At 35.2% G+C, this 26,772-nt stretch overlaps 1 protein-coding gene across 50 annotated transcripts in view; it reads left to right on the forward strand.

The window, feature by feature from the left end:
* The window catches only part of zgc:112994, a 49,826-nt gene that overhangs the window by 11,609 nt on the left and 11,445 nt on the right, over window positions 1–26,772 (forward strand). For 8 of the 50 annotated variants that reach the window (XM_017353572.4, XM_068216755.2, XM_017353573.4 and 5 more), the window contains 8 exons: window positions 3,954–4,030; window positions 4,636–4,711; window positions 8,071–8,402; window positions 16,834–16,986; window positions 21,551–21,604; window positions 23,062–23,097; window positions 24,695–24,883; window positions 25,682–25,720. In XM_017353572.4, coding sequence (XP_017209061.1) covers window positions 3,954–4,030; window positions 4,636–4,711; window positions 8,071–8,402; window positions 16,834–16,986; window positions 21,551–21,604; window positions 23,062–23,097; window positions 24,695–24,883; window positions 25,682–25,720 — 956 coding nt within the window. 50 annotated transcript variants of the gene reach the window in all.

A 26,772-nucleotide genomic window follows, 5' to 3' on the forward strand; every position in this document is an offset into this window, starting at 1 on the left:
CAAGATCGCTGGTTTGAGCCTCGGGTCAGCTAGCCTTTCTGTGTGATGTTTGCATGTTCTCCTCGTGTTCGTGTTTCCTCCAGGTGCTCCGGTTTCCCCCACAAGTCCAAAGACATGTGCTATAGGTGAATTGGGTAAGCTAAATTGGTGGTAGTGTATGTGTGATGTTTCCCAGTGATGGGTTGCAGCTGGAAGGGCATCCGCTGCGTAAAACATATGATATGCTGGATACGTTGACGGTTCATTTCAATGTGGCAACCCCTAATAAATAAAAAGAATAAGCCGAAAAGAAAATGAATGAATGGATGTATTAATGAATAAATGAATGAAGGAATCTTTTGACTTTATTCTCAGCCTTTTGAAATGGACATTAAAATTGATGTGGAATCTTCAGACCAGGCTCTAAGTTGGCCTAAACATCAACGACTCTTTCTTATGTTTGGTATGGTGCTGGCCAAGAGATTGATTTTGATGGAGTAGAAATCCATGACACCTTCAAGTTTTTTTTAAATGGTTAGCTAAAATGGTTTCTGCCCTCAAGCTGGAATGTTAAGTTTCTTCTAGATTTGGCAAACAGAAGATGTATGATAAAATATGGGGCCCCTTGGATATGTTAAGAATGCCTCTGTATTATTATTTTTTTCTGTAATAATTATTTTACATGCCATAATGTTTTGTTTCTTATTCCTTTAGTCTGGCTTAGATTCTTTTGATGGCACTGGTTAAATGCTGTATTCTTTGCTAGTGTTTTGGTGCATGTTCTAGTTTATATCAGGGACACTGTAATCCCCGCTTTTGTCATTGCTTAAGATATTAAGTTAATAAAACTTGAAATTAACAAAAAGACCATTACTAAAAAGTTTTAGCATCATAACTTAAACTTGTGTGTTTAACCTACTCATTAGGCAGCAAAAAACTTTTAATTATATTTTAAGTTCTCTGAACTTTAAAAGATTTACCGTGTCTCTGTTTAAAATGATTAGTTGCGCTTAAAATTCTGCCTTGATAACTGCATATTAAACAGTCCCTTAAAAGTCGCGTCTCGCTTTCAGTTTCGGGATTTGGTGCGTTTTGCACTCACACTACAAGCGTACCGCGCCAAAGCCCAAGTGAACCACACTCAGGCCCACCTCTTCTAACCGGGCCAGGGCCGGCCAAGTGTACCGTGCTTGAGCCCGATTCAGTGCACTCACACTTTTCAAACGATCCAGGAAACTGGCTTGGGTAGGTATGGATGGCATAGTGTGAGTAGGCCCTAAGAACGTGCTCAACAGCGCTCCAATTTTAGCGGGAAATGGACATTTAAAAAATGTCACTACCGATTAGTATCAAATTTAAGTATCGTGACAACACTACTTCTCTCTACCTCTCTCTATTTTGCTCTTAAAAAAGACACTCGTAAACTCTTGTTCCATGCTAATCAAATCCTCTTTAATGTGTGAATTGTCTTCTCACTATCCTGTCTCATTACTCACAGCAGCACCCCTGCAATTAGCAGTTCTTCACATCCCTCCCCATGTAGCCAACAGCTTGAGGAATCATTAAACAAACAAAGGCTTAGTCTTATAAGCTCGGCAACATGTACTCTGTACTCAAGCAAAGCCACACTGCACAAATAAACTTTTTTAGCTTTATATCCTCTACACACATCCTGTTTGGGCCCGACCACACCTACCAAAAAACAGGCTGTTCTCAGATCAGCGCTTTCTCCGCTCCACTGCTTTCAACACAGTCTGATGCTTAATCACTGATAATCTTGTCACTTTTTTGAAAGTGGACGAGCCGATCACTGCTGAACAATAGGAGATGATTGTGAGTGGATCAGTGATTGTGGGGTCACAGGCTGGTTTTCATCCCACTGTTTGGTCTCTCGGGTTTGTTAAGGTGATCAGTTTTGAGCTCCTCCCTCTAATAGGACAGGTATATGTGCACACACACTCGCGCTGACGGAGAGTACTTTAATACAGCTTGTGGAAACTGTACACAGACGCTATAATTGACGCTGGAAAGGTAAATACAAATATTTATTTTTATTAATTGAATATTAGTATGAGAGATTTAAGGGATGTATTTAAAGTGTTGATTAATGTTTAATTATCATCTTTGCTTGGGAGTGAATGCATATATGAAAAACATTATAAGTGACTCCACCCTGTATTAAATGCTGGATTCCACACAAGTTAGATTACTTTAACTTAGATATAATCTGAGAGATGAACAAAATATTAGGAGGTTGAAAACAAGAACAACTTTAAAACATTTGTGTATGCCAGTATGTGGTGTGAAATTATGGAACAATCTGGACCAGATTCTCAAACTATGTCAGGATATTAATCAATTAAAAAGTTGTGTAGATATAAATTATTAAAGGAATTTAACGATTATTAGAGGTGATTGTAAAAAAGGGAAAAAAGTATAAAATAAAAATGTAAAAAATATATATTATTAAAGAAATATGTTGGCATGAGAAAGGTATTAAGATATTTTTCAGTTAATGGCTGCTAGCAATACTATGTATCTTTTGGTAACACTTTATTTTGATGATGCATTTAAGTAGTAGTAGACTGTCTGCTTAATATCTGCTGATACTGCTCCTTTAACAGACATTTAACTGACTGTAAGTAACTTTGCAATTACATGTCGACTTACACTAACCTGAACCCCAACAGTCTACTTATTATCTAATGAGAATTATTTGGCATGTAGATGCAATGCAATTTAAATTCAACAAACAGACCATCAAAATAAAGTGTGACCGTATTTGTTGGGTCTGTGTTATAAAATGTAAATGTACAAATGTGAAGTAACCATATAATATGTTAAAGATGCCAAAAGGATGAAATGTCTCATGTAAAGCTCATGTATGTCTCATGTAAACAGAAGAGATAAGTAATAGATGAATGATGTGTGTGATAATGGGGTGGGGTAAATAATAAGCTTGCACTTCATCCTGCTCCTTTACAACCATGTCGAAATGTATTTTGTTTAATTGTTTTGTGTATGATTTTTTTTGTGTTCAAAATAAATCAATTGAAATAAAAAATCCAGTTAACTTAATTGTTCTTATGAATTTAAGTGGATTGAACAGGAAATTTGTTGTTTAAGCTTATTTTAAATAAGTAGTTGGAACGAGAAGCAAAAATAATTTTTGAGTGTAAATTTAATAGATTAAACTTATTTATTTATTGGTTGCGCATTCTTAAATTAAAATAAACTAGCTTAAAATGGAAATAAAAAAAGTATTACGTGTATGTTTATTTTGAATGAGAGACAAAATCTGTCACTTGATTAAGAAAATTAATAGATTTTCTTTTGAATTGTGCTAAAAAAATTATGTTTGCTGCTTGTTCAAACTATTAATTTAGATTTTTCTTTTGGGGACAACTTAATTGTTTTATGTTCAACCCACTTACATTTAACTTTATTTCTTCATGTTGTCCTAACACAAATCGATTAAGATAACTTTGTTTTTGCAATTGTTTGTTTTACAAATTTAAGTGGATCGAACGTAAAACTAAATTGTCTCTAAACAAAATTAAGAATTGTGTTGTTTCAGCTCATTTTAAATATGTAGTTTAAACAAGCAGCAAAAATCTCTTATGAGTGTATTTTAATAGATTTAACTTATTTATTTTGGGGTTGCACATTATTAAATCAACAAAAATTAGCTTAAAATGCAATTTGTTTTTTTTATTATTATTAAGTGCATTTATACTTTGAATAGGAGAAAATATCTGCCACTTGATTAAGAAAACTAACAGATTTCCTTTTGAACTGTTTGTTCAAACTACTTATTTAATATGAGATGAAGCATCACAATGAAAAGAAGTCACAAATACAATGCAAAAAAAATATCTAATTCTAATTCAAGACTTGCAACAGTTTGGAACAAATATTTGGGGGTATTTTCTTAATATTAATGTTCAGTTACAATGTCTTCTGCATATTTTTAGTGCCAGTGCAAATATTCAGTTGCCGACTTGAAGCAAACATGGGAAACGAACAATCAGCCCAGAAAAAACGACAAAAGGTGAATTTTTTTAAAAAGTGGTTTACAATTATTTTTGTATTCTTAATTTTTTATCTGCCTTTTATCAGGTTGTTGATTTATTATTCAGAATTTCTTATCAGAAGCTAATAGTCTTTATTTGTATAGATCTACTAAAACAGATACGTTTAAGTTTGTTTTTAGGTCATTTTAATCATTTATGTATGTATGTATGTATATGTATATATATATATATATGTATATGTATGTATATATATATATATATATATATATATATATATATATATATATTTATATATATATATATATATATATATATATATATATATATATATATATATATATATATATATATATATATATATATATATATATATATATAATGCTTGTAAATTATTGCATATAATGCATTGCAACATTTTCTTTAAATAATTTGGGCTGGAACTGTATATTTGTTGCTTTCTCTTTGACACTCTTGACATTATTGATCATGTGATGGTGTTTTATTTACTGAGTCAACCCTGCATATTTAAAAAAAAAAAAAAAACAAGCTCCCATCATCCACAGTGTTTGCCAGTAATGTAAAACAACAACATATCATAAATCTAACCAATATTGTTTGCCAGGCAAATCCTGAGAAAAAAGTCCACAATGGAGAACTGAACGGGCACGCTGTACCAACTCCAGATCAAACTGAACCTGGTATGTATGATCCATGGCACATTTATTCTGTTCATATAACTACATTTGTCTCTGCTTATAATCTTCAAATAGGGATCTGCAAGAGTTATTTCAAACTAACCTGACATTTACATTGTTTGGATTACTTCACCAAGTCCACCCACAATTGAAAACACGCTGCAGAGCTCTGTATAAACTAGGGGTGTTGTAGTGGATAAAGCAATGTTTAATTTGACTTCTGTGTGCATTGTTACTTTGTAATTGCTTACAAGCCTTTGCTGAAGTGAAGTATATTTCCCATGCTTTCTGATTGTTGTTGACTTGCTAGATGTAGTAGATAAATCAGGGTATCTGCAGGGTCTTAAATGTTTCAAAAAACAAATTTTAGGCCTTAGAAAGTCCTAAATCTACTGAAATATTGTGTTTTAGGTCTTAAATCATTTTGAATGGGTATTAACTCTATTTTCTTGTTAATATGGTTTAATTATCTTCCTTACAATAACTTTAGTTTTTTATTTGTTTTTAAGGTTTTAACTTGCCTATTAAAAACTCTTTAGCTTTTAGCCTTGTGTAAGTCTGAAATTTCATTCATTATGGTCTTAAAATGGTCTTAAATTCACTTTAAATTTGACTTGATGAAACCTGTAGAAACCCTGATAAATGCATGATTTCCTGCTTTCCTTATTTATTATACTTGTTGAAACAAGGCCAATAATACTTTACGCAATATGCACATGCATAGCGCTGTTTAATTTGTTTGTATTATTTTGGCGGTAACCTCAGGAAGCAATGGAGTCACTTTCATTTGTCAATAGCATTAAACTGAATACAAATAATGGCCAAGTTGTAAGAAATGGGTGTGTAATGATTTATTATTAGTCAGAGATATTATAAAACTGATATCCAAAAAGATAAAAGATATTATTTACGATAACCAAAAAACAAATGTTAACTTTAAAAAATAATAAGGTAAAACTTTTAGGGAAAAAAAAAATCATACACTGAAAAAATTAAGACGCAAGTCATGACAACAAATGTTTTTCTATTACTTTAACTTATTTTAGTTAGTTAACTACTAATTTTGCGATGCTCGGTGGGTAGCACTGTTGCCTCAAAGCAAGAAGATCACTGATTCGAGCCTCGGCTGAGTTAGTTGGCTTTTTTTTTTTTGCATGCTCGGTTTTTCCCACAGTCCAAAGTCATGCGATAGGTGAATTGGATGAACTAAATTATCTGTAGTGTATGTGTGTGAATGAGAGTGTCTCCTAGTGACAGTTTGCAGCTGGAAGGGCATGCGCTGCGCTAAACATAACAGCTAGATAAATTGGCGGTTCATTCCGCTTTGGGGAACCCGGATTATTTAATTCAATACATCTATATTTCTATAGCGCTTTTACGATTGTGTCAAAGAAGCTCGACATGTTAATGAAACTGTGTCAGTCCAGTTTTCAGAGTTGAAGTTCAGTTCAGTTTAACTCAGTTCAGTGTAATTTAATTTTCACTGCTGAAAGTCCAAACACTGAAGAGCAAATACATCGATGCGCAGCTCCACAAGTCCCAACCAAGGAAGCCAGTGGCGACAATGGAGGAACAAACTTTACCAATTGACGAAACTGAAAGAAAAAATAATAATAAAGGGACGAGAAAGGCGAAAACAAATAAATAAATTAATAAAAAAACATTTTTAATTATACAAAGTTTAACCTAATATTTTTAGTCAGTTTGACTCATGTAAGTTGAGATGATTAGAAAAGTTCATTTTCAGTTTTAAGTACTCCCACCATACAAAACCTTGTATATATTGCAGTAAAGAACCTTTAAAATAGTTCCTATTCAAAAAAAAAAAGTGTATTATTTGAATTGATAGTCCAATGAAAAACCTTCAACATCCATCAAAATATTTTTTATTTCACAAAAGGTTCTTATTTTTGTAGTCCTCATGCTGAGAAAATTCTTTAAAGAATCCAAAATGGTTCTTCAAAAGCTTTGATACAAAATTCCCAATAGGAATCTTGATTATAGGAATCTTTTTGTGGTTCTCTAATAAACCTTTTGTTCAACAGATATTCATTCATTCTTTCATTTTATTTTGGCTCAGCCCCTTTGTTAATCAGGGGTCGCTACAGTGGTATGAACTACCAACTCATCCAGCACATGTTTTACGCAGCTGATGCCCTTTCAGCCATGTTCATGTATGGGAAACACCCAAACACACTCTTTCTTACACACAACAAGATCTTAAAGAATATGTTTTTCTTAGTTATTAAAATAATTAAAAAAATGTAAACAAGCTTTCTTAGTATATTAAATATATATTTTTTGTAATACAAAGTTTACATAGATGTTGAAGGTTCTTCATGAAAGTATAGATACAAATAAAGATATTTTATTTTTAAGTGTGCTCTCGAAAAAAAATGAACGAAAAAAATTTTATCAAATAATTTATTATTATTATGATTATGATTATTATTATTATTATTATTATTAATACGTCTTTTCATAAATGTAAAATTCTGTGAATGTTAAAGCAACCTCATTAATTCAATGCCACATTTAAAGGCACTGAATTAGCCCTCCTGAATTATTACCCCAATTTCTGTTTAACAGAAAAAAAAAATTCTACACGTTTCTAAACATAATAGTATGTTCTGTAAACAATCGAAAAACAAAATGCTTAAGTTATTTATTTATTTTTTATTCAATACTCTTTTTATTCTAGTCGAAATAAAACAAATAAAATTAAAAATATGATCGGAATTACTGTGAAAATTTCCTTGCTCTGTTAAACATCATTTAGGAAATACTTTAAATGAAAAAAATAAATTCAAAGGAGGGTAAATCATTTTGACTTCAACTGTATATACAGTGCTCAGCACATATAAGTACACCTCTCCAGAAATCTTTTAAATTTATATTTTTAATAGGAAGCTATACAGTATTATATTTGTGCATATACATTAGATTAGTCAGTACTGAAGCCAAATCTGGAGTTATCTAACAAAATAACTTACGATAACGGTCCAAAAACTAGCACACCCAAATATATATGTTATAGAAAAATATTAAATACAAATTTAAAAAAAAAAGAGGAAAAATTAAGAGAAACAAAAAACTGTTGAAATTTTGTTTTGAAAGTTTTAAATTTGTAATTTTTTTTTTTTGCAATATTTTGCTTGAATTTATTTGTATTATCTTTCAATTTCTAAATATATTTGGTGCCTAAATTATTTCAATAAATATCTGTTTAACAAATCTGTTTTGTTTAAATGCACCAAAATACATTGTCTATATTCACTGAGAAATGGATTAAAATAATCATTTTTACAATGAGGTGTACTCAATTCTGCTGAGCACTGAAATTTCTTTTATCTTTTGTTTAGTTGCTAAAAAAGAAGCCCCAGTAGAGCAAAAGAGTGAAGCTCCACCAGTGACTGTCAAAGAGGAACCAAAACCACCAGAAAAGGAGGAGGTTGACAACAGTAAAGCCAACAAACCTGCACACGTGGAAACAACACCTGAGAAAAAAATCACAGTCACAACAGAGCCAGAGCCTCCCAAAAAAGCCAGCCCTAAGTCTAGTGGAGATGAGGCACCCAACTTCTTTGGTAAAATGTTCAAAAAGAAGCCTGAACCAGTAAAGCCTGCATCAGAAAAGAATGACACAGTGGACGCACCAGTGACAGTGCTGGAGCTGAAAATCGATGCACAGCCTGTAAGTACAACTTGCAAATACTTTCCTAAAATGCTTTTATATTTTTTGTTTTCTCTCAGAAATCAAGATACAGGAGTTGTCATTGGGGTACTACCTGTTCAGAAGAAAATATGTTTATCCCTAAAAGGTCCATATTGGTATCTCCATACATATTAGCTGTGTTGGGGAAAGTTACTTTAGTAAGTAATGCATTACAATATTGACTTCCTCCCCAAATAAGTAACTAGTTGCATTACTTACCATCAGGGGCGTAGCAACCGAAAGGGACAGGGGGGCATACGTCCTTCTCACTTTTAACTTTTAGATCTCGTACAGCTGTCCTGCCACTTTTAAAATGTCTGCTATGCCTCTGCTTACCATGCATTTACATGGGGCTTCGGCGTCAACTCTTGACTAAGGGCGTGTCTGAAGTTGGGGCTGACGTGATCCTCATAACAGCTTCAACCAATGAAATTAGTCCGCAATCGGCTACTCTTTGAGCTGGGATATTTGCATAAAGTGATCTGATTGGCTGACGCTTCCGTTGGTGCTTGAAAAGTTGAGAATTTCCCAACCTCTGCAGTGAGCAACGCCACTGAAGCGGTGCCAACGGATCCACAATGCAGTACGGCAATGCCAGACGTCACTTATTCAAAGTGAATGGGAAGCGTTAACACTGACGCCCGGTGTGGGGAAAGTAATGAGTTCTGCTACTTTTAAGTTACTTTTTCTGACCTGCCTAAGGCTTGATCTCTTTCAGAACTTTTTAAATGGACAACGTTTTTATTTAATGACACATTGTATAACCTACACCTATATTTATGTGGAAGAAAATCGCTTCAAAAATATTTTGTGCGTAGATAAAATTGACGCATCTATAATTATAAACATGTAAAGGAAAACGGAACATACTCGTAATTTACCTTTTAAAAACTAATTATAAACAAATATGAATACTGTTACCTTCTGAGAACTTCCTGACGCTATATATGCCTTATATACAGATTAATGAAAGTTGATAGCAATGCGTTTGCTACTTTTGTGTTTTTGTCTAATTAGTTCAGTAAAATTAGTGTCCACTGAGACTATAATCCTCTTTTCTTCCATGTGTTCAAAATAATGAGAATATTTCCATCACAGAAATGTAAGGCTCTGCCATCTTGGTTTCTGTCTCTTTATGCGGGTAGCATATTCTGTCATTGGGTGTGATTCAACGTGATTGCACTCATTTTAATTAAGCAAATATTTTTAAGTTAATAATTAAAAAAGTAACTTGAGTTGAGTTTTTTTTTTTTAAGTGACTCAAATATTACTTCATTTTTAAAATAAATGCATTACTTTACTCATTAGTTAGAAAAGTATGATTATTACGTAACTCACATTACTTTAATGCATTACCCCCAACACTGCATATTAGTATCTAAAAGCACAAAAGTCTACCTCTTGTAATCTTTAGGTAGTGTTAAAACCTTTAGGGTACCAATATGCACCCTTTAGGCACAAATATGTCAAAATCAAAGTTTAAAGTCAAAATGTATTGCTAGAGCACACTTAATTACAACCTTGCAGGGGCAAGTAAAAACAGCAATACACTACAATAAAAACTACAATATAAAACAATTGTAACAACAGTAAAAGTTTCCAAGAAAAAATCAATTTAGTATTGCCTGGAACTGCTATTAGGGAATGCTAAATGCACTCGAAAAAACATGAGTCTTTAACATCGATTTAAAAATAGATCGAGTGTGTGCTTTTCTGATTTTTAACGGTAACTTATTCCATACTTTCAGACCCACAACTGTAAAGGCTCTTAACGCCCCAGCACTTGAGACGAGATCGATATATTCAAAATATGTTCCTTTTGAAAAGGCACCACCTCAGTTACAGCTCTCGAACCTTTATTTCGAATTCAAAAACCCTTGTTATTAGTGACCTCGGTAGTTGTTAAGTGAATTGCAACCACAAATTTATTTCTGGTGCTTTCATTTATGCATACAAAAGAAGGAACGTGGTTCAATACTCTGATATTCCACAGCAGGGGTCACCAACCTTTTTGAAACTGAGAGCTACTTCTTGAGTACCAATTATTGTGAAGGGCTACCAGTTTGATACACACTTCTTAAATAACAATTTTTCTCAATTTACTTTTAATCATATGTTATTATTAATGATTAATGATATTCATCTATGTGAAGACACTGATCATGTTAATGATTTCTCACAATAGTTCTCAACAATGATTTAACAAGGTAAGAAACAGAAATATCAATATGCAACACTTTTTGTCTGAAATAGTTTTAGTTTATATATATATATATATATATATATATATATATATATATATATATATATATATATATATATATATATATATATATATATATATATATACCTTAATGTCATTAACACATTTTACACCAATGCAGGTGTGATTTAAAAAGAATAGCTTGAAAAAAATACTAGATTCAGCTTACTGGTATGTGATGCAATGGTGAGCTATTTTTAGTACAGGCCTGTTGGCAACTCATGTAATCCTCGTGGGCTACCTGGTGCCCGTGGGCACCATGTTGGTGACCCCTGTTCCACAGTAAAGGCCTTTGATTGAAAGTTAAAAGAAGTCCAAAATACCTTTGCAGTGAAATATTGAAAACAAGCATTCAGACCTGCACTGTAACAAATGCTGGGTTCCACACAATCTATTTGTGTTGGGATAACATTAAGGAATTAAGTTAAAACTTATTAGCTTTTAAACATTTTAGTGGATTAAACTTAGTGGATTGAACAATTAAGTTGTCCCAACGAAATCTGAAAAATTGTGTTGTTTCAGCTCATTTTTCATTAGTAGTCTGAACAAGCAACAAAAAAGTCTTGTTGCAAGCTGTTAACATATTAGCAAATTAAAGGAAGTTATTAATATTTGTTTTTCTTATAGCTGCTTTCATTTTTAATTTGTAGTTTTAGTACTTCCATGAAAATTAGAACATTTTTAGCCTATAACCTGCCAATTACCGATATATAGGCCAGTCTCGAGGTAAACTAGCCTATCTCTAGCCTGATTATAAAAACAAAAGACAAACAAATACAGTGGACAAATGATTTTATTGAAAAACTGTATAAAATAATAGATCAGTCCAATAACGTAATAACTATAAAAAATTAACCTATTAAAACTTAATAAAAAAAAGATATACCAATATGACAGCTGACATTGTACATGTCTATGACAGATAATTCCTTGGTAACTAGCTTAAATAAAACAGATCAATTACAATAAGCCATAAACATTAAAGCACATTCACTATAATATCGTAAGTTAAAGGTGTTGCTTTTACTTAGCATTTCTATTGACAATGGTACATTCTACACGGATACCTGAAGTGTTCATCAGAGCATCAACCAGAGCATCCAACAACAACAAACTGCAAAATTACATATAATGCTGATTCACATCTACCAATTTCTCATTCTAAAAGGACAAAGTCTTCATTAACACAGACCAAAAGGAGACGGAGTTAGTTGATGGCCTTCCTGCTCAACCCATAAGTTCAGACTCAACCAAAAAGTCATCAAGCATGCATAAAGCTGTGACCTACCTGGAGGTTGTACTAGATTTGCCTGCACAAGCTCCAGTTGTAGTTGCTGAAGAGCTACAAAATCAAGAACCAGTTGTACGAAAAGCCATAAATGTGGGACATCTGATGTCTGAAGAAGCAATGGTGAACGCTGACTTTCCAGGAGAGGAAGAACTGAAGACTTTGGATGCTGAAAAAGCTTTGATGGAGGACAAAGAGCTTATAAAAATAGTTGAGAGCATAATATCAGAAGAATTATCATCCGAGAATAAGCCAAATGATACCAAACATCTGACATCTGATGCAGATGTTTCCAAAGAGCCTCCAAAGATCTCGTCTCATTCTGAAGAACCAGTCAGTGCCATGAAAGATTTGAGATTTCCTCCACAACAACTTCTCCAGATTCCTCAAGAACAGCACTCCAGAAGCCATGTATATGATGAACGTCTGACGAACAATCTCAAAGTTGCTGCAGAAGAACCAATAACAGCATCATCTATTAAACAAGCAGAAGAAAAGCCAACTCCTGCTGCTTTTGAATTAGCATTAGCTGCCAATGCATCTGTAGCAGAAACCATAAGCCACATACATGAAGAACCAGATGATCTTCAGAAAAACAAGCTCAGGGTTGTCGCAGAAGAGCCATTAACATCATCTGTTGAACAAGCAATGGTTGCAGAAGAAGAAGACACTCCTGCTGCTGCTTTTGAATTAGCTTCAGCTGCTGGCAGAGCCACGGCTGTAGATGAAGAAAGTTGGGTGGTTATAGAAGAACAAGCTCAACGCTTTGGAGAACCTCAAAGTAAATGCAATTCTGTGGACTCTGCTCAACTGTTCTCCCAGCTGAGGTCTGTTTGCACTAAGGTTTTAGAGGATGCTTCGTGTAAACCGCTCAGTGTAGATGTGTATGCTGACGAAAGCAGTATTCACATCACCATTGGGGTTTGTCTGGAAGAGTTTGCTCGTAAGAAATAAGGTCAATTACGAGACTTCGATAATAACTCACTCAATGTGACTCAACTGATGCCTTTCCTCAAGATGATTGTCTTCGAGTTGTTGCTGAAAGTGATGTTGATGCTTGCTACCTCGAAAAATAACACAAACGTTTGTCAGCATGCTTGATTATTCTCTTTATATACTCTGGCTAATAGTTTTAAATAACTTTTTATTTTTATTTTTTAATAATGCTGCACTTATTTTCTGAAAAGTAAGTCAGTAATAATGTGACATTGTTTTTATTCAGCGTTTTCTATTTTAATATGTTTAATAATGTATAATTATAGTTCAATTCCTGCGATCAAAGGCTTTGCCCAGTTCTGGGTTGCGGCTGGAGGAGCATCCGCTTTGTAAAACATATGCCGGAATAGTTGGCGGTTCATTACACTGTGGCAACCCATGATGAACTAAGCCGATCAAATGCTTATTTTTCAATCTGATTACTCCAGTGTTCAGTGTTTTTCAGAAAGCATCCTGATGAGCTGATTTGCTGCTGTGTTATGATCAGTTATTATCGGCGCTCAGTCATTAATTGGGGTTCTTAATTTGTTTTTTAAATGTTGATTTTTTTTTTTACATTTTAGTTCTCAGGATTGTTTGATAAATAAAAGGTTCATTTTAACAAGCAAGCAGGTTGGTGTTTCGAGTCTCGGGTTGGCCAGTTGTCATTTCTGTGTGGAGTTTGCATGTTCTTCCCGTGTTGGCATGGGTTTTCTCCCGGTGCTCCGGTTTACCTCACAGTCTAAAGACATGCGCTATAGATGAATTGGATGAATTAAATAGGCCTTAGTGTATGAATGTGTGAATGTAAGAGTGTTTTCCAGTACTGGGTTGTGGCTGGAAGAGCATCTGCTGTGTAAAACAAATGCTGGAATAGTTGGTGGTTCAGTCCACTGTGGCGACCCCTGATGAATAAGGGACTAAGTTGAAGGAAAATGAATCAGTGAATACATGTATATTTATATTTCAATTCTTGTGATCAAATGCTTATTTTACAGGCTGATTACTTCAGTGTTCAGTGTTTTTCAGAAAGCATCCTGATGAGCTGATTTGCTGCTGTGTTATGATCAGTTATTATTGGTGCTCTGGTATTAATTGTGGTTCCTAATTTATTTTTTAAATGTTGATTTTAGTGAAACTTTAGGATTATTTTATGAATAAAACATTGATTCTTTAATCTTCAGTCTTTGATTGATATTTATTTTTAAATAAAATCTGTTTTAACATAAATAATTTGCTGTTTTGATCAATTTTATTGTCTATTTTCAACTTTATTGTTGAGTTTTGGATAGATTTTATTGTCAGTTTTATTGTTTTTGCTTTCTTGACACTTTTTTTGACCAAACTTTTGAATTGTACAATATCATAGTTTCTACAATAAGCAACTTTAGTCAACATTGATATGAATATTAATATTAATAATTATAATAATAATAATAACAATATTAATAAATTGGGCACCTTGGTGGCGCAGTGGGTAGCACAATTACCTTACAGCAAAAGGTCAGTTGGCACTTCTGTGTGGAGTTTGCATGTGTTCCCCTGTGTTTGTGTGGGTTTCCTCCGGGTGCTTCAATTTCCCCCACAGTCCAAAGACATGCAGTATAGGTGAATTGTGTGTGTGTGTGTGTGTGTGTGTGTGTGTGTGTGTGTGTGTGTGTGTGTGTGTGTGTGTGTGTGTGTGTGTGTGTGTGTGTGTGTGTGTGTGTGTGTGTGTGTGTGTGTGTGTGTGTGTGTGTGTGTGTGTGTGTGTGTGTGTGTGTGAATGAGTGTGTATAAATGTTTCCCACTGATGGGTTGCAGCTGGAAGGGTATCCACTGCATAAAACATGCTGGATAAGTTGGCGGTTCATTCCGCTGTGGCGACCCCAGAATAATAAAGGGACTAAGAAAATAAATGAATGAAATACTATTATTACATATTATTAAAAATATAGGGCATCACGGTGGAGCTGTGGGTAGCACGATCGCCTCACAGCAGGAAGGTCGCTTGTTAGTTGGCATTTCTGTGTGGAGCTTGCATGTCCTCCCCGTGCTGGCGTGCGTTTCCTCCGGGTGCTCCGGTTTCCACCACAGTCCAAAGACATGCGCTATGAGAGAATTGAATGAACTAAATTGTCGGTAGTGTATAAGTGTAAATGCAAGAGTGTATGGATGTTTACCAGTGTTGCGTTGCGGCCAGAAAGGCATCCGCTGTGTAAAACATGTGCTGGATAAATTGGCGGTTCATTCTGCTGTGGCTACCCCTGATTAATAAAGGGACTAAGCCGAAAAGAGAATGAATGAATGAATATCTAATAGCAAATGAAAAACTACGACTGAACGCTTCCTCTCCATTCACCATTATGTTTCGCCATTAATTTGGCAGAATCTAATTGCCAGTAATTTATAACAAGGAAAGCACAGGCTATATTATATACAGTTGAAGTCAAAACTCTGTGACATTTGAACTATTTTAAAAAATATTTCCCAAGTGGGGTGGTGCAGTGGGTGGTGATGTCACCTCACAGCAAGAAGGTCGCTGGTACGAGCCTCAGCTGGGTCAGTTGGCATTTCTGTGTAGAGTTTGCATGTTCTCACCCATGTTGGCGTGGGTTTTCTCCGGGTGCTCCGCTTTCCCCCACAAGCCCAAAGACATGCGCTATAGGAGAATTGGGTAAGCTAAATTGTCCATATGTGTGTGAATGAAAGTGTATGGGGGTTTCCCAGTAATGGGTTACAGCTGGAAGCGCATCCGCTGCGTAAAACATGCTGGATAAATTGCTAGTTCATTCCGCTGTGGCGACTCCTGATTAATAAAGGGACTTAAAAAAAAGGAATGAATATCTCAGTGCCCGTTAATATAATGATTTATTTAACATATTTTTAAACGTAATAGTTTTAATAAGCCATTTCTAATAACTAACTTCTTTTTTCTTTGCCAAAGTGACCGTAAATAATATTTTTCTTGTTATTATTGTCCAATTGAAAGTCTCAACTATGCTAATTAGGTTAATTATGCAAGTAATTGAATAACATTAGGGCGACGCAGTGGATAGCACGTTTGCCTCACAGCAAGAAGGTCGCTGGTTCGATCCTCGACTCAGTTGGCGATTCTGTGTGAAGTTTGCATGTTCTCCCTGCGTTCGCGTGGGTTTCCTCCGGATACTCCGGTTTCCCCCACAGTCCAAAGACATGCGGTACAGGTGAATTGGGGAGGCTAAATTGTCCGTAGTGTATGAGTGTGTGTGTGTGTGTGTGTGTGTGTGTGTGTGTGTGTGTGGATGTTTCCCAGAGATGGGTTGCGGCTGGAAAAGCAAAAACTTGCTTGATAAGTTGGCGGTTCATTCCGCTGTGGCGACCCCAGATTAATGAAGGGACTAAGCTGACAAGAAAATGAATGAATGAATGAATGAATGAATGGATAACATTGGTTTGTTTTGTAGACAATCAAACAAAATAATTTATTTAGTTGGCTAATAATATTAACTTTAATTTGTTTAACTGCTTTTATTCCATCCAAACTAAAATAAATACCTAAGATACTTTCTCCGGAAGAAAAAATCTTATACGAATTACTGTCAAAGTTTTCTTCCTCCATTTAACATCATCAGAAAACAATTGAAAAAAGATACAGATGAATACAGCTTAATTTGCCTTCAACTGTAATTATGACACATTTGACTTTCTCAGATAAAGCGCACACAGACTTTAAGTCCAGCGCATTGCTGAATATCAATGAGTGAGGGGGGGAAACAACGTTAATAAAAGGCTGATTGTTGCCGATGGATCGAGTAGGCAGAGGCATGGATGGAATTGTGCCTCCATTTCAATGCATCCATTGCACATCAGCTGTAAGGCTTGTAACACATTTCCAAGGGCTAATTCTCTGGATTTGTCTATAGGATCCAGTGGACATAAAGATCAGCACAGAGCCTGAGCCGGAGCCCAAGGCTGAAGCCCTCGAACCCAGTCCTGTGCAAACCACAGAAGAAAACAACCTGTCAGAGGAGGCCAAAGCAGCAGAAAAGACAGTTATGAACTTTTTCAAAACTTTTGTAAGTATGACATGCACTTGCATTTTAAATGTCTTAATGGTTTTGAGGGAATTGGAAGCACTTACATTAGTGAATTAAGTGCTTTGCGGTCTCAGTTGAGTTGTCATATAGTGGTATATAGCTAGCATTTTTTTAAAAAAGGGATAGTTCACCCAAAAATGGAAATTCTGTCATCATTTATTCATCCTCCATGCACTCCACTTATTCAAAATGAGCTGAAACAACAATTCTTGAGGTTTTCTTTGGGACAACTTGATTGTTTTATGTTCAGTCTACTTAAAATGACAAAAGCCATGCAGTTAACTTACTCAATTATCACTGAGATGAAGAGATCGTGTGGATCCCAGCATCTTTTACAGTGTCTGTTACTGTCTAACAGACCTGTTTCTTTCTTCTGTTGAACACAAAGGAAGATATACTTAAGATTGCTGGAGAAAAAAAATCCTCCATTGACTTCCATAGCATTTTTTGTTCTTACTATGGGTGTCAATGGCTGCTTTTCTTTTTTGTGTTTAACTGAAGAACGAAATTGGATCCACCTAAGTGTGAGTAAATGGTGAGGAAGTGTTCTTTTTGGGTGATCTATCTCTTTAAATAAACAGTAATTACAGTATATTACATTTTAAAATTGTCCTAATCAGATTATCTTTACTGTTTTGAGATTTACATGATTGCATATGATGGCTGTAAATTATTCATAATTTACTAGTTCTCTCTATTTATAATTTTCTCTTTTAAGATTTTCTTTCTAAACATCCTACCCTTCAAAATGTGTTTTGCCATTAGAGTATTCACAATATAGGACAGTCATGTACAGTAATTTGCAATCCTTGCTTCTGAATATGTTGGGAAAAAAACACCTCTCATGCAGTTTAACCGGGTTAATACTTAAACACATTCACACCTTCGTTTTTTTTTAAAGCTGTTTAATGTTATTATGTTAACATGCAGGTAAATAATAAATAAAATAATAATACTTTTATTATAATTTTTTATTTAAATGCTATATAAGGGCGGCACGGTGGCTCAGTGGTTAGCACTGTCGCCTCACAGCAACAAGGTCGCTGGTTTGATTTTCATCTGGAAAAGTTGACATTTTTGTGTGGAGTTTGCATGTTCCCCTATGTGTTGGTGTCAATTTCCTCCAGGTGCTCCGGTTTCCCCAACAGTACAAATACATGCGCTATAGGTGAATCGGGTAAACAAAATTGGCCATGGTGTATGACTGTGTGTATATGAGTGTTTCCCAGTACTGGGCTGCACCTGGAAAGGCATCCACTGTGTATAACATATGTCATAATAGTTGATGGTTCATTCTGCTGTGGGGACCTCTGACAAATCAGGGACTATGTCGAAGGAAAATGATTGAATTAATTAAATAATACATTTTAATTCATTTTTAGTAAGTTAGTAAGTAAGTAAGTTTCATTAAATTCATGTAAGGTTTAATGCATTTTTTTATTTTAATATAAAAAAATATTTTATTCTCTTATCTTTTTATATACAAACAGTATACATTTAAATTAAGTTACATAAAAAAATAATCTAAAAGTAGTCAGATGACATTACCTAAAGGAGTAACCTAAATTGGGGCAACGTAGTGGCGCAGGGGGTAGCACGTTCGCCTCACAGCAAGAAAGTTGCTGGTTCGGGCCTCAGCTGGGTCAGTTGACATTTCTATGTGGAGTTCGCATGTTCTCCCCGTGTTCGCGTGGGTTTCCTCCAGGTGCTGCGGTTTCCCCCACAAGTCTAAAGACATGTGGTGCTAGGGAACTGGGTAGGCTAAAACTGACCGTAGTGTATGAGTGTGTATGGATTTTTCCCAGTGATGGGTTGCGGCTGGAAGGGCATCCTCTGCGTAAAAAACATATGCTGGAAAAGTTGGCTGTTCATTCCGCTGTGGTGACCCCAGATTAATAAAGTGACTAAGCCGAAAAGAAAATGAATGAGTAACCTAGATTACATTCCTAACTACAATGATACATTAATGTAATCTGTTATCACTAGTGAACTATATAATATCTCGACTCACTGTTAATTCAATATAAGAAGGCATGGAAATAAACGTTGACATTCTTTTAAATGGGGTATATGCACAGCTAGTGTTTCTTCCCATACCAGTAAACTTCTGGTGAACGGGTAATGTGCTTTTTTTTCCAATTTTATAAGGTTCCTTTAACAGCATCGACGTTGTAATGTAATTAAAATACAATGACTTCAGCATTTATTTAGTTGATCAAGCGTAAAATGAGATGAAAAGCCGTTTACATGCACGCACTGTCAGGATCAGCAGGCTAGCGAAAAAACTCTATTGAAAATACTGGAGTAAAATAATAAAGTAAAATAAAATAAGCAAATTAGTTGAACAAATGTTCATATTTTTAAGACACGGAGTGTAAAAAGGGAATTTAATGCAGTGTTTCCTGCACATTCAGAGACCCACTTTATATATCAATCAGGCAGTGGAGATTGTTGAGTTTGAAGGAAAACAGACCTTAAACACGTCGATATTGGAACAACATACAGTTCACCAGAAGAGATTAATCCAGCTTATTTAAATTAAAAGTCCTTCTGTATATACCCTTTTCCTTGACGTCAAAAAAAAAAAAAAACTGATGATGCGGTGATGATTGGACAACTGGTCTAACCAGTAATTAGATTTCAATGCACAACATCTCAAAAAGTTTGCCTCAGTCGTTCTGAATTGCACAAACCAAAGTCTGTCAACAAAATGATTGTTAAAATCTCCAGAATTGCCCAAAAAAACATGCATCTGAATACAATATAACATAAAGCGTGTTTCATTGCGTGTCATCTCATTTGTAATGTAAGTAAAAAAGCTACATTGCTTTACAAATGTCATTGATTTAACATTGATCGTTAGTACCAGGAAGTGATCATTTCATTATTTTGAAGACATTAAAATGGAAATGTGGCTTTATTCGCAACTTATTTATGCAAAATTCCATACTTATATAAGATACATTGGTTTTTATTTAAATCCTGGCCAAAATTGGATGGTTTAAAATCGCACAGCTGAATTAACTGCCTAAAAGACTAAAGAAATTTACCTTTTTAACTATTTAACAGGCATCAAAACAGCCTGGTTGACCTTTTGTGCAATGCTTATCATTAAAACAAACAAACAAAAAAAACTGTAAATTTGATGGTGTTAGTAACTCAGTTTAAGCAAAATTAAAAAATGGTCCAAAACAGCCTTAATGTGCAGCTCAGAAGGTTAAAGCAAATCAGTTTAATTGAGGGCAACATTCGTAATGTTGTTTTTATTTATACAACTTGAATTTAAATGGAAACAGACACATACACTCAAAGAATTGAGTTTGCTGTTTGTTTAAACTACTCATTTCAATTAAGCTTAACAACACAATTCTTGAGGTTTTTAGGGGATGACTAAATTGTTCCATGTTCAATCCACTTAAATTTGAAGAAAGTAATAAGTTAAACATTTATGTTGCAATGCATTCTGAAGGATCATGCCAAAAATGAAGCCTGTAGTACCTGCCTTTAATCACATAGAAACTGTTTTTTTTTATTTTTTTTATCCAAATTTTATGCATTTTATTGTTTTTTTATCAAATAAATGCACAGGAAAAAAAAAGATTTATTATATTTACTACATTATTTTAAGGTAAGTGGTTGCAAACTATTTAAATGGGCTGAATTTACACAAAGTAAATTTAGTAATGCTCAACGTATTTAGTTTGTTTAAATTCTAAACCTTAATAAAATTGAGTAAATAAAATGAATCAATGTTTTAAAGTCTTTACTGCTCACAGAGGCTGCGCTGAAAAAAAATATTCATTGTATTTACTCAATTTTATTAAGGTTAGTGGCTACAAATGATTTATATTTGCAGAATTTAAACAAACAATTTAAGTTGAGGATTACTAAATTTAATTTGTTAGTCTAAATTCAGCCCATGTAAATCGTTTGCAACCACTTACCTTAAAATAATCGAGTAAATCCAATGAGTCATTTTTTTCAGCGCAGCCTCTGTGAGCAGTAGAGACTTTAAAAACCTTAACATAAGCAAGCATTTTGCTCTACAACTAACTAGTGTGCTAGACCACAATGGTGCATTTTCCACTCCATCATTGTGGTATTTGTTGCCCTGCGTCTTTAATCTGTTAAACTATCGTTGGCATTCTGCTAAATCAAGCCTCTGGCCTTGTCCGACTGTGGCAGGCTTTTGTTTGCTGCATAATGTGAGCTCACAAGAGAGGCCTGTGCGTTCGGAGTTGTGATAAAGCACGGGAAGGCCTACGCCATCTCCGCAAAACAATGAGCGACTCAATACGACAAACACATGCATAGCGGCCCCTGCCAGCCAGCTCTTTGTGTGTCCGAAACGGCGTCTGACTTTGACAGTCATGCATTATCCTGACAAAAGATGCATTTCTGAGGTCTCTGTGCTCACGAGAAGGCCCGCTTGTGCGACATGGAGTACCTGAAGGAGCATTATATGCTTAAGCACGCAACTGTGACGCTTTTTCACAGCCACTCTAACGTTCATCTGTCTCCTTTCTCTTTTCTGCGCTCGAAGGCTTCCACCAAAACAAGCAAAGAAGCCAAAGCCGCCGATGCTTCAAAGGAACAGGTAACAGACTATCTTATTCATTATATTAAATCATATTTTATACAACAGTTCTGTCTGGTTCTTGAATCCGATTGGCTGATAGCCGTGCGATATTCTGCCAGTGACAGCACTCATCCGGCCTCTTAACCCTTCACCCTTGTGTATTAGTCCACCCACATACAGCAACAAGCAGAGGACACTCTGCAGCATAGAACTCAAACTCAATTCCTGGAGGGCTGCAGCTCTGCACAGCTTTGGTCCAACTCTAATCAAACACAGCTGATCCAACTAATCAGGATGGTCAACACTACTCTCAAACACACTTGATTAGTTGGATCAGGTGTGTTTGAATAGAGTTTGTAGCAAATTTGTGCAGAGCTGCGGCCCTCCAGGAATTGACTTTGAGACCTATGCTCTACAGTTTGACAAATATTGCTGCTGTTGGGCTACATAATGTACTTTTAAGGCTTTTTAGTCAAGAGTGTAGTTGTTTAGATTGCAACTATGCAGTTTATTTATAAGGATAGTGCCTATTTTAAATATTTATAATTTCTGATGGAAAGCACGTCGACGGCGATCAGTCATTGAGCAAAGACGGTTGACGATGTTCATCCACAAGATGGCGACATAAAGGCATAATAAGCCCTAAGAGAAAAACAGCGTCATTTCAAACTACAGCTAATCAAATCATTAAAAAAAACGATAAATTACTTTCTAAATCAATCTCTCTCTCTCTCTTTTATAGGTTGTAGTGCTGTATTTATTGCATAGTAATATTGTAATCTCTCGATTGCGACAGAGAAATACTTGCAAATCTCTTTAGTCTGAGATGAACTTCTAATCTTAAAATGTGAGCAAAATCAGCTGTTTTGTCATCACTGTAGACATTACTCTAAAGAATCCTTCAAACACTAACTCTAAATTGACGTTGGTGAATGAGCAATTTTTGCTGTTCTGACGTCAGCTGCAGATGTGAATGAATGGCGGAAGAAAGTAGTTCCTCTTACAAAAAGGGTTTTGAGACTGTCCGTGTTGGATTTTATTTTTTACATACTCGATTATGCCATCGAACTTTTGTATAAATGCAAATGCTAATAAATCTGACTTCAACTGTATATAGTCATGGGCTGGTGTAAGATTTGATAACCTAGGATAAAAATATCACTTTTTCATGGTATTGTGATTACTGATTACTGAACCAAAATATATTGTTTTCAAATGTTTGGGTAAAACGAAAACCTTTTACCCATTTGAACACAATAAATTTTATTTTGAGAAACATTTCAAATGTTTTGGAACAGTAAACAAGTCAGACTAAATAATAAAATAAATTATTGACTTCTGCTGTCTTAATTAGTTTCAAAAACACAGAATTCTTTACAATTTAAAATGGCATCTTTGAGTATCTTTTCTGTTGTCCTAAAAAAAAAATACAGAAGCTGTTTGATATTTTTATATCTTATATGTTTGTTCTTCAGTCACAGAAAGAAACCCCGCCAGCACCATCAACAAATGTGAGTCATTTCATGCATTTGATGTTGCGGTTTTATATGATGTACAGTGGTGTGAAAAACTGTTTGCCCCTTACTGACTTTTTATTTTTTTTGCATGTTTGTCACACTTTAATGTTTTAGATTATCAACGAAATTGAAACATTAATCAAAGATAAGACAAGTAAATGCATCATGCAGTTTTTAAATTAAGGTTTTTATTATTAAGGTAAAACAAAATCCAAAACTACGTAGCCCTGTGTGAAAATTATTTTTGCCCCCACAATTAAAACATAACTGGTTTATCACACCTGAGTTCAATTTCTCCAGCCACTCCCATGTCTGATTACTGCCACACCTGTTCGCGATCAAGAAAATCACTTAATTAGGACCTGCCCGAGAAAATGAAGAAGACCAAAAGATCCTCAAAAGCTAAACAGCACGCCGAGATCCAAAGAAATTCAAAAACAAACGAAAAAGAAATTATTGAGATCTTCCAGTCTGGAAAAGATAATAAAGGGAATTTCAAAAGCTCAGGGAATGCATCGATCAATAAGTGAGAGCTATTATCTACTAATGGCAGAAGCACAGACCTTCCCAGGAGTGGCTGTGTGACCAAAATTACCCCAAGAATGAAGCGACAACTCATCCAAGAGGTCAAAAAAGAAAAAAAACACAACAACAGCCAAAGAACTGCAGGACTCGGTTAAGGTGAGTGTTCATGACTCCACCATAAGATTGGCAAAATTGGTTTAAATAGCAGAGTTCCAAGACAAAAGCCACTGCTAAGCAAAAAGAACATAACGACTCATCTCATTTTTGCCATAAAACATCTTGATGACCTTCAAGACTTTTGGGAAAACATTCTGTGATCTGACGAGGCAAAAGTTGAACCTTTTGGAAGGTGTGTGTTCCAGTATGTGTGCCATAAAAGTAATACCGCATTTCACACCTACAGTAAAAGATGGTGGTGGTATAGAGATGTTTTGTTGCCTCAGGACCTGGAAGACTTGCTGTGATATATTGGAACCATGATTTCTGCTGTGTATCAAAATATGCTGAAGGACAATGTTTGGCCATTTGTTAGTGACCAAAAGCTGAAGCAAACTTGGGTTCTGCAGCAGGACAACAATCCAACGAACACCAGCAAATCCACTTTTGAAAGTCCAAAGAAAAACAAGATGAAGACTTTGGAGTGGCCTAGTCAAAGTCCTGACCTGAATCCAATTGAGATGCTGTGGCATGACCTTAAAAAGTGGTTCATGCTCAAAAACCTTTAAATTTGGCTGAATTACAGTGATTCTGCAAAGACGAGTGGGCCAAAATTTCTCCACAGTGCTCATTGCAAGTTTTTCGAAAATGCCTGATTGCAGTTGTTGGTGCTAAGCGTGACCGAATCAGCTTTTAGGTTTAAGAGCTTGGTTTTGGTTGATGATCTGAAAAAAAACAAAAGTGACAAAAAAAAAAAAATCTGTATGTGGCAAATACTTTATCACACCACTGTGTATATATATGTGTGTGTGTGTGACTAATTATTTTATTGATTTATTGATTGATATATCAAATATTGTCCATATTTGTCCTAATTTCACACAATTAACAGAATTACTTGTTTTGTAAGGTACAGGAAGCACCGAAGGCTCCTCCTCCTCCTCCTCCCCCTGCACCTCCAAAGATGGAGAGCAAAGCAGAGCCGGCGGTGAAGAAAGAGGAAACGTCTGCAAGTAAAGCAGCAGCTGCAGTCAAAGCAGAGCCTTCTGCCAAGAGCAAAACTAAAGACGGTGCATTTAGCAAACTCTTCCGCTCAAAGGTGAGGCCACACAGGTGACAGAAAACCACAGGAATAAACCTCCCCCTTTACCTCTGAGCTGAGCCTGACACCCTCATTATATTTATCACATATATACATATGTAGTGTAAATGGCACACCGTAACAGAGTAATGTGAATTTGAGGTGTTGCTAGGCAAGATGGTGTCAAAAGTTCAGGCGGTGACAACCGGTGGAGGCCGAGCTCAGACATCAGGAGCGGTAAATGATGATATTAACAGAAATGACCACACTTTCATTGTTCAAGGCTCAAAGCAAATTAATCATTAGAGCTACTGTCATTTTGCCCATTTTATTTTATTTTTTTGCAAGAGAGAGTTGTATTATATTTATATTAACTACATATTTTATTTAGAGTAATGATTTTAAAAAAACTAAAGCAAATATTAACATTCTTCTCAAAGCCTTATCTAAAAAAAATTAGACAAATGTAGACTTTTTAAGCGGTTAAGTTAGTCTCAAATATGATTATATTCAGCTACAGTGTTAAATATGTCTGCAGTAATGTCATTGAGTAGCACAGGAAGCTGAGTGTAAATAAACATGAGTGAATGTCTGTGATGGTGAGCTCATGTTAGCAGCCGTCATTACCTCATGCTCAACTGTCGGCCAACTAAACCATGTGCTGTCCATCCAGCAGCTCATCCTTACATCAGATTATTCAGCCGCTTTATAACCAGTCACTCTGTGTTTGCTCTTGCTAGAAAAAACAGCCACTGTACAGTGCCATGGGAGATGTAGATTATTGCCAAATTAATGCTAATATTTGCTTGCCTGCAGCCTGTTGAGGTGGAGGAGAAAAAGCCGGTTGAGGTTCAGGTAAATACATTAGGATGATCGATTGTCTGTTTGTGGGTTGCGGTGCTGGGACTGTCTTCATGAATAAAATCATCCGTCTGCTCGCTATATTTATGCAGTGAGCACTTTCTATAAGCAGGGTAAAAAATTGTGTCTGTTTAGTTCTGGATGGATGGATGGATGGATGGATGGATGGATGGATGGATGGATGGATGGATGGATGGATGGATGGATGGATGGATGGATGGATGGATGGATGGATGGATGGATGGATAGATAGATAGATAGATAGATAGATAGATAGATAGATAGATAGATAGATAGATAGATAGATAGATAGATAGATAGATAGATAGATAGATAGATAGATAGATAGATAGATAGATAGATAGATAGATAGATAGATAGATAGATAGATAGATAGATAGATAGATAGATAGATAGATAGATAGATAGATAGATAGATAGATAGATAGATCTTATATAGGTTTAGGTTGGAGATGCAAAAGTACCTGCAGTTATGGAATCACCCATATACTGCAGGGTAAATAAGTATTGAACACGTCATGTTTTCTCCTGGGAATAATATTTCTGAAGGAGCTGTTGACATGCAATTGAACCAGATTTTGGTAAAACCCCAAACAATACAAACATAAAAATAAAACAAAACAAACAAAATCTGAAAATTGTTGTGTAATAACTATAAAAATTACACAAGGAGAAAGAATTAAACAACTGAAACATATTTAATACTTCTTATAAAGGCTTTTTTGGTGAAGGCAGCTTAAAGACACCTCTCATATGGAGAATGAAGTCACATGCATTGCTCAGGTGTGAGTTTTTCACAGACTTCAACAGAGTGTAAAAATCTTGATGGTTCTGTGGGTCTCGTATATCAAATTTGAGATTTATTTAGAATTTTCTATTGGGTTCAAGTCAGGTGATTGGCTGCCCCATTTTAGAGCTTGATTTTCTGAAAGCTTTTGAGAGTTTCCTTGGCTGTGTTTTGAATCATTGTCTTGCTGAAATGACTCTGGTTTCATCTTCATCATCCTGCTAATGTAGATGTTGGT

Source organism: Danio rerio, chromosome 23, assembly GCF_049306965.1.
Source record: "Danio rerio strain Tuebingen ecotype United States chromosome 23, GRCz12tu, whole genome shotgun sequence".
Lineage (NCBI taxonomy): Eukaryota > Metazoa > Chordata > Actinopteri > Cypriniformes > Danionidae > Danio > Danio rerio.